This window comes from Myotis brandtii, unplaced genomic scaffold (genome assembly GCF_000412655.1).
Source record: "Myotis brandtii unplaced genomic scaffold, ASM41265v1 scaffold83, whole genome shotgun sequence".
In the NCBI taxonomy this organism is placed as follows: Eukaryota; Metazoa; Chordata; class Mammalia; order Chiroptera; family Vespertilionidae; genus Myotis; species Myotis brandtii.
The window spans coordinates 304,330-313,608 of record NW_005371371.1 but is presented as its reverse complement, the minus strand read 5'-3'; the positions used below and the strand labels follow the sequence as shown (position 1 = coordinate 313,608).

At 44.4% G+C, this 9,279-nt stretch overlaps 1 protein-coding gene across 1 annotated transcript in view; it reads left to right on the top strand.

Moving 5' to 3' along the window:
- LOC102259886 (coagulation factor X-like) overlaps positions 1-9,279 on the top strand; it is a 26,016-nt gene that overhangs the window by 6,142 nt on the left and 10,595 nt on the right. The window contains exons 3-5 of the mRNA XM_005884429.2: positions 4,631-4,655; positions 5,793-5,906; positions 7,581-7,712. Coding sequence (XP_005884491.1) covers positions 4,631-4,655; positions 5,793-5,906; positions 7,581-7,712 — 271 coding nt within the window. The remainder of the gene's footprint in view (positions 1-4,630; positions 4,656-5,792; positions 5,907-7,580; positions 7,713-9,279) is intronic.

Below are 9,279 nucleotides of genomic sequence, written 5' to 3'. Positions count from 1 at the left end.
CAGAGGCCTGCAGGGGGCGGCGGGCGGGACTTCGGGCCGCCAGCCAACCACTGGGGGCCGAGGCGTGCTCTGCCCCTGCCAGCCAACCAATGGTGGCCGAGTTGTGCTCTGCGCATGCTCAGCCAGCCAACTTCCAGAACTTTCCGTGGGGACCCTTGGCCACAGCCGCGTATCTCTTCTGCTCTCTGGCCCCTGCCGGTGTCCCTGCCGCCTGCCCTGACCCCTCCGGGAGAAGCACGTCCTGGAAAAGGTAGTGGCTCTACCTCTGGGGGTCTGTCCTCCCGTCCCCTGCCGGTCCCACCTTCTCCAACCCGAGGACACGCGCTTCCTTGGGGAACGCAGGGAGCGGGGCCCATGTTGCAGTTTGCACACCAGCTGTGGGTGGAGGCCGAAAGTCACGGCTTTAGAGGGGCCTGGTCAATGGGGAGGGGGCCGCCACGCAACGCTTGGGAGGGCGCTGCGCCCCTGGGCTGCAGGGACAAGGGTCTCTTAGACGAGGAAAGGAGGTGTTGGGGTCAGTTAGGCGTCACTCGAGGCCCGACCTTATCATGCAGAAGGGACTGATTTTCGGTGGTGACAAGCAGATGGGGGCTTCTGGGGCCGGCCGAGTGGTGAGCTGCTCCCTGTGAAACCTCTGCGGTGGGTAACGCCCGGGAAACTGAGGCCATGGGCGCTGCGGCCTGTTCGGCCCGGGTGTCCCAGGCCTCCTTTTGGAACTTGTCCTGAAGACCAGAGAAAGCACGTTGCCGACGGGGCAAAAGGACAGAGAAAACTCCCAAGAAAAGGCATTTATGGATAGTTAGGGGGCTTTTAGGAGAAATAGAAACCCCCGTGGTGAGATTTTGCAGGCATTTTCACAGTCTTGGGAACACTGTGGTTTGACAGTCTGTTCCATGCTTCTCTGCCTCTGTATCTATTTTTGTTCAACAGTTTATATTGTTCTTTATTTTCCATAAATGAATGAAATCATATGGTAAAAAAAAAAAAAAGAAAAAGAAAAAGAAGAAAGAAAAAAAAAGAACGAAGAAGGGTTTGCAGAGCGTCATTCTCCACAAAATCACACTGTTGCCTCCTTTCTCATATATTTCACCTAATCCTCACTTTGGCCTCAAAGACAAACACATCATTGGAGATACTTGGACTGGGACCTGAATGACTTTGTAAAGAAGAAATTTGTCATCCACAGTAATAGTATCACATGGATAAGAAGATTTTGATAAGCTGGAATTCCTAGACATTGAAATTCCTAGGATGAATGCCATCTCTAGTGGAGATGTGCCCAAGTTTTTCATCACCTCACTAAATAAGCTGAACATGAACTTACATATGAGAATTGCTCCAGAACTCTGCCACAAGATGCTGGTGAGCAGTGGCATTGTCCCGGGTTGTGAAATTGAATGCCAGTTCCAGATGATTTGACTCTAATTCACCAGCAGTGATTTTACATGGCCTCTACAGATCATGATGATCTCCTGAAACCATGGAAATTATGTAAGGGATGGTGAAGCACATTACAGACAAGATCACATCCACCATCCCAATGGCCCAGAAGGCCAAACCCATCAGACTGACTTCACCCCATCTACAGAGTCAGCATGGTAGAAGCACGTGAGAAAGCCCTGTGAGGAACTAACCTGCCAGGAACAAACCTTGTTCAGAACTGAAGAAACTAAAAAACATTCTTAATAATACCTGTGTGGCAAAAGCTATTGAATGTCCTTTACCTCAGGCCACAGCCAGACTCCGATAATCTTGTCAGAGAGCTCCTGAAAGTGAGTTGCAGCAACCTCATATTCATCTGTGATCACCCACGGATAGTGAGATGTTTGGCCAAACGGACCACTCTGGGTCTCACTGAGCACTTTGAGCTGTTTGTCACAAAGAAGGAAGTGTGCAGTACCTACTATGACTTAGACAGTTCCATGCAGCAGCAAGCAGTTTTTTAAAGAACAAAACAGAAGCATTTGAGACCTTGCTTCCTGGCAACTACCATCAGTTTTGCCTCAAATAAACTCTTAAAAATTTTGAAAAAGCCCTGACCGGTTTGGCTCAGTGGATAGAGTGTCAGCCTGCAGACTGAAGGGTCCCAGGTTCGATTCCGGTCAAGGGCATGTACCTTGGTTGTGGGCACATCCCCGGTGGGGAGTGTGCTGGAGGCAGCTGATTGATGTTTCTCTCTCATCGATGTTTCTGACTCTCTATCCCTCTCCCTTCCTCTCTGTAACAAATCAATAAAATATATTTTAAAAATATTTTCTGAAGGAAGAGAGAGAGGGAGGAAGGAGGGTAAGGAACAGCAGATCAAAGGCACTGATGAGGAGGAGGCTGTGTTCATAGATGAAAAGCTCTGTACTGCCATGGAATGCCCACAGCTGGCTAGGGCTTGGGTAGTAACCACATCGCATCACCATGTTTCTCACAGTCTCCAGTAACATTACAGAAGTACTTCTGTTTCCTCCCATAAAACCTGAAGCTAGGAAGGAGAATATAGCAACCACTAATACATTGGAAAACACACTTGGCACTTCTGTCTAGAAAATAGTCACTGTAAATTGTGGGACTCAGACATCTTTGTATTTCTGCAAAAGATCAAGGTCTGCAAGGGATTCGTGTACGTTTCTATCCGTTTGACCACCAGTGTTCATTTCAGCCCCCAGAAGAGAGAAGAGGCATTGAAGAATTCATTTTCATGCCTTACCAAATAAATGATTTGTCTATTTTTAAAAGTTATTCATAATTTCAAGAAGTATTTTCACTTTTAAATGCTCTTCGAATTCACATAGGCATAGTTTTGTGTATGAAATACATACACAAAATATTAATGAATATTTGTAATTCCAATCCAAGTTTAGGTACTACTTTTTTCTCAGCATCATCTCCCAAACACTCTTCCTTACTTCTATATATAGCTACCATGCTTATAATCTTAAAGACCTAAATTAAATTCTATTGTATCAACACATTTACTTCTTTCCCGTTTTGGCCATATAAGATGTTTTCATATTACTATTATGAAATCATGCACATGCATATTTCTTCTGGATTATCTCCTAAGAAGAGCAGCTGCTCCAAAGAGGATTACTGGATCAAAGGTTAGCAACAAGTCTGGTTCCAAGTACTATGGAGAAAACACACTCCACCCTGTCTCCCACTGAATGTAACTACAAAACCCGGGTAGACTGCATGAAGCCGCTATTTGAGGACCCTGAAAAGTAAATAGCAGCAGTCATTGAAGAAAACGAGAATTCAAAGTACCACAAAATTGTGAGTTTATCATTTGTATCCCCTGCAGTTCTCCAGACATCACTCGACCTGAATCTAACTGATAATTGTACGATTCCCAACAACAACAGAATACACTTTCTTGCCAAGCATCCACGGAACTTTCTACAAGATAGGCCATATCCTGTGTCATAAAACACATCTTAACAAGTGTTAAAGATTGAAGACATATAAAATGTTATCCGACCATCATGAAATCAACCAAAAATCAGTAACAGGAGAATTTCTAAGTATTTGGAAATTAAACAGCACACTTCTAAATAATTTGTGAGTCAAAGAGAAAGTCTCAAAGGAAATTAGAAAATATTTTCAGCTGAACAAAAACGAATATACAACATAGTGCTTCTAGAGGAACTTACGGCATTAAAAGTTTTTATTGGAAAAGAAGAAAGGTCTCAAATTGATATTCTAAGCTTCCACCTTAAGACACTAAAAAAATAAATAAATAAAGCAAAATAAAACCACAAACTGGGTGTCTTAAAATGCTTTTTCTCTCAGTGCTGGAGACCACAGGTTCGACATTAAGGTGTCACCAGGGTTTGTTCCTTCTGGAAGACCGGAGGAAGAATCTGTTCCACGCCTCTCTTCTAGCTTATGGTGGCTGCCAACAATCCTTGGCTTTCCTTGCCTTGTAGATGCATCACTCCAATCTCGGCTTCCATCTTCACATGGCCTTCTCTCCGTGTGTCTGTGTCCTTTTCTGTCTCTTATAAGGACCCCCTCATTGATTTGGGGCCCACCCTAATCCAGTAGGATCTCATCTCAATTGATACCTTACTTACATCTGCACAAACCTTATTTCCAATAAAAGTCACATTGTGAGTTTACACCTGAATTTGGAGGGTTGGGAGACACTATTTAACCTACTATAGACAGAAAAAAACTTTTTTAAATCTATGAACATTTTTTAGTGAATGTAGGCTCTTGATGCCCTGATTTGAGTTAATTACCAATGATCATTTTCTAAATTACCATGGTTGTTAACCAATAATTCATTTCTTTATTGAATCTTTGACCCAAATATTTCAACTAAAAACCATTTACTGGAGTAGCAAACAGAGCAAAGCATTTTTGGTACAATCCATTTCTTGGAGATTCACTTGAAAATACACTTTCAATATTCAACAGAGATGGTGATTGAAGCCACTATCTGTACCTTTATAGATACAGAAGATCTAAAAAATAGTTTCCCGTTTAGATTGAATAGTTCTAGAGCAATTTGTATCAGAAAATGACCTCTGTTTGGGAAAGTATCCTATTCAAGTTGAGTTATTAGGTTATAATGTGTTATAGGTGTAAAATGTCTGTGCTTTCCCTAATGTTCTTTAAAATATTTTTTCTCTTTTAGAATGAATTCTGGAATATATACAAAGGTGAGATGTATGCTATTTTAATCTTAAGTGAGAGGGGTTCATTAAGATATTTAAGTTGGGAGAAATTGTGTTTGAACTTTGAAAATGCTTGCTGAATTGCCTTTCTGTTCCTGTTTAAATCCTATGTATTTAACTTGTTCCATCTGAGCATTTTCATAACAGTTATTGTAAAATAGTTTTTTATAGTAACTTTACACTAATCCTAATGTTGCCACTTACATATAGATTTAAATCAGTATATTCTCATTTGAGAATTGAGAGAGAAACATTAAACAGCTGCCTCCTGCACACCCCCCACTGGGGATGTGCCCGCAACCAAGGTACATACCCTTGACCGGAATCGAACCTGGGACCCTTGAATCCGCAGGCCGATGCTCTATCCACTGAGCCAAACCAGTTAGGGATGTAAAATAGTTTTTTATAGTAACTTTACACTAATCCTAATGTTGCCACTTACATATAGATTTAAATCAGTATATTCTCATTTGAGAATACCAAATTTAGTGATAATTTTAAAAATCCAAGTATATTAGGAAAGAAATAGAGTCGGAAAGATTGGACCCTATAATAAGGTAAGCATCTTGAGTCAATCCTTATACCATCTGAAATGGCATTAATCCTGACTAATGTTTTCATTCTGGCAACACCATTCAAATTTCTCAAAATGACTATTGGACTTATTTCTAAATTAGATTGTACAAATGCACCAAGAAATGTGAAGTCCCGTGTTGGTGCTGGGCAGTTGTCTCTGCATTCTCATTTTACCCCCAGAGCATTTGGAAACAGGAACCCTAACATCTCTGTTGTCCAGGGTCAAACACTCACATGCCTTCCACCCTTCCAGATGATCCCATTGTAGTCACCATCCTAGAGCTCTTTACTCTAATATAAAAATGCTGTCAAACATTTCAGCAAAAACTGGAAAACTCAGCCAATGTTCCAGTAAGATAAGAGCATCATGTACACAGAGCCACAAAAGGTAGTTCAGTTAGGAGAAATTGTTTACAGGGAAACAGGAAGAAGTCCACGTTCATTCGAGTTATCTGAAAAATGTGTGCCAAGATCAACACAGCAAAGTCATTTCCATGGTGATGGAAATTGCCCGCAAGCTTCGGTTTCCAATCCCTTTCTTTGCAGATGGTGACCAGTGTGAAAGCAATCCCTGCCTGAATCAGGGCAGGTGTAAGGACGGCCTTGGGGAATACACCTGCACTTGTCAGGAAGGATATGAAGGCAGAAACTGTGAATTACGTGAGTTCCTCTTCTTGGTAGGCCTTCAAGTCCGAGTTACCTGAAGAATCGAATGTGGGAAAGAGGGAAAAAGTCAAAATGTCCAAGGGAACAACCTCAATTCACTTCTGATGTCAAGTCTGTGCTCCATTATGAAGGGCCACTGTAGTCACAGAAAACAACAAAAATCAATGGCCCTAAAATCCACTCAGTGTTGGAGTTCAGTGAAACACAGTCACCTCTCCGTTCCTCTGAGAGAGGCTGTGGAACATTCATGAAGCATGTGGCCCACTAACATAGAAACGAGAATTGACTTCTTGGAGTAGAATGTATCCCTCATCGTTGTTACTTATATTCCTTGTGGTCCTGGGCAATGATTCTAAATCACCACACCTCACATTTATTAGTGCAAATGCCAATACTAACTGTTAGGGATAGTCCAATTATAAAAATTTGAAACATTTAATTAATCTTACTTGGAAAAGTCACTAGGAGTTTTCCTAATATGCTGGTTAATTTTTAAATAAAAATTAGCTTTAATATTAAACCGGATTTCCCTAAAGAGAAAGATTTGCATTTCTTTTAAATTACTTAATTTATCATCTTTGGAATGTGCTCTTCAATTAGATTACTTCAGAATATTTTCTGCCGGGAAGGAATATCAATTAGGCATCGTTTCATCCCAATCCAGAGCTGCCGCTCTTGCACACCTTTTGGCTCTGACCCCAGGGCCATGGTGAATGTTTTCTAAAGTTTCATTAACGTTGATCTTTGCACCATAATTACTTTTTCATCAAAACCCAAGTGCAGAGTGTAAAGGGCCAGGGTAGCATCACTGATGTGAGTTTGGAGGTTGAGCTCAGTGCACACAGGAAGCAGGTGGGTGATTCTGGCTCAGGCAGAGCTGCGGATCTGAGGTCCAGGGAGACTCGGCTTCACACGGACACCGTGCCAAGAGCTTCCCGTGACCCGTGAGGTTTCCTGTGAGGTCGTACGGCCTCCTCCACTTTACAAGTGAGGAAACCGAGGCCCGTAGGTTGAAATGACTTCCTCAAATCACACAAGTGACAGAAGGGCCAGTTTGGCACTCAGGTTGGCCTGCCTCCAGGATGTGCACTGCCTGTTTTGTTTCTTCTTCCCACCACACTGGGGCCCAGACCCCAGTCTCTGAGACCCTTATTACACAGGGACTCTTCTAGCCTCAGAGTGGGTGGGCCTCTGGCCACTCCACCAGGCTCCTCTTGAGCACCTGGCCCGGAACCCACCCTCCTGCAGGCAGCCCTTCCAAGCTGGTCAGGAGCTATGTGCCTTCTTAAGACCCTTCCAGCCTCCAGGGCCCTCACTGGCCATGTTCAGATTATTTAAGGACCTCCTGGAAGGCTGGTGCCAGGGCCCAGCAGATACTCAGCTCTCGCCCTAACTGTACGCCATGGTTTCCCCAGGCAGCCTGGGCAGTGAGAAAAGCACACACACAGGCATGGTCCTCTCACCCCACCAGCTGCTCTGGGCAGCCCATCCTGTTTGCACCAGCTGATGTGCATGGGCCATGTGGCTCCGGCCTTTTGTTCTAGCCAGGTGGCTGCTGTAGGGCTCACGGTGGGTGTATGTCCCCCTGGGGCTGCTGTCCTTCCTCCCGGCCAGCTGCAGCCTCAGTTTCCCCAGCCTGTCCTGAGAACCAACATGCGTCCATTACAGCCATGCGAAAATTCTGCAGCCTGGACAACGGGGACTGTGACCAGTTCTGCAGAGAGGAGCAGAACTCCGTGGTATGTTCCTGTGCCAGTGGGTACATCCTGGATGACAATGGCAAGTCCTGCATCTCCACAGGTAGGAGGCACATGGGGCCACTCCATCAGGGTTCCCTGATTCAGGGAGGCCAGTGCAGGACAGCTGGAGCAGCCGAGGTGGGCCGCAGATTTGGAGACAAACCCCCGTTTCTGGGAGCTGTGTGAAAAGTTGGGCTGGCTATATTACCTAACTGCTTAGTAAATGTGCAAATTAAGAGAGCAATGCATGGAGGACACTTTGCACAGTGCCTGATTCATAGCAAACCCTAACTATGTAATGAGTGTGTGGAGGCCTGATTTGTACCCCTGGATAGGACAGGAGACTTGGGAGACTGGGAGTTACAATGAACCAAGATGAGAGTGAAGGCGGGTGAGGGCAGCCCAGGACTGACTGTAGGAGCTGGGGAGTTAGAAAGAGGGGAGCCGAGGCCCTTCGAGAACTAATTTAGGCCCTAGCTAGTTTGGCTCAGTGGATAGAGTTTCAGCCTGTGGACCAGAAGGTCCCGGGTTCGATTCTGGTCAAGGGTACGTACCTCAGTTTCAGGCTCTTCCCCAGTAAGGACCCTGGTTGGGGCTCGTGCAGGAGGCAATCAATCGATGTGTTTCACGTTGATGTTTCTCTCTGTCTTTCCCTCTCTCTTCCACTCTCCCTAAAAATCAATGAAAAAATATTCTCAGGTGAGGATTAACAACAACAAAAAAGAACTAATTTAGGTTGTGTGGGCCTCAATGTTCATAAAATTTATTTATTATTTTGATTGATAAAAGCCGGACACGATGAGTCTGGCCTAGAAGCTCGGGAGGGCATGGCCTATTAAGGGGCTGAGTACGGGCCAGGCCCCTGGGGTCTCGCACACTGTAGAAAGGTCCTCCTGTGCTGCAGGGCCAAGCTGGAGCCAGTGGTGCTGAGGCGTCACTCCTTTCTCTCAGTCTCACAAAGTCACCAACTTGTTTTTCAAAGCCAGGTTTCCTGACTGACTGACAGCTTCAGCATCAACTGGTCGAGGGGGGGTCAGTGAGGGTGAGGGTGTACAAATACAAAGTCCCAGGCCCACTCCACAAGACAGGAACATACCAGAATGACTGCAATTAAATAACATTAACTCTCTCAACATGTAAAAGACAATATCATTTACATCTCCATTGGTTATGAGATTTTTAAACTTACGCTGGTTCAACAATAGGGGGTAGACTGTAACATGCACGCAAATTTTGTTTAAATTCAGGAATAATTACAAATCAATTAATGAAATGTGATTTGGGGGTGGGGGGAGGTCAGGTAAACTACTTCCTAATTCAGTATTTCAAAGGACTTTGATTACTAATATTAACACCGAACTCTTTATCTCTAGCTAACACAGCACAAGTCTGCTGGGGGTGGGGAGGGGTCCTTCAGATCCTGCTGGAGCCCTTGCAAACACTTAAAAGAACTATGTTCTGCCTGTCTGATTTTAGGCCAACCCCCGGAGGCAGAGAGGAGCCATCTCTTTTTTTTTTCTTTTTTCTTTTTTAAATAAATCGGTATTGTTCCGATTATTACAGTAGTTCCTCTTTTTCCTCCCATAGCTCCCCTCCACCCGGTTCCCACTCCACCCCCTACCCTTACC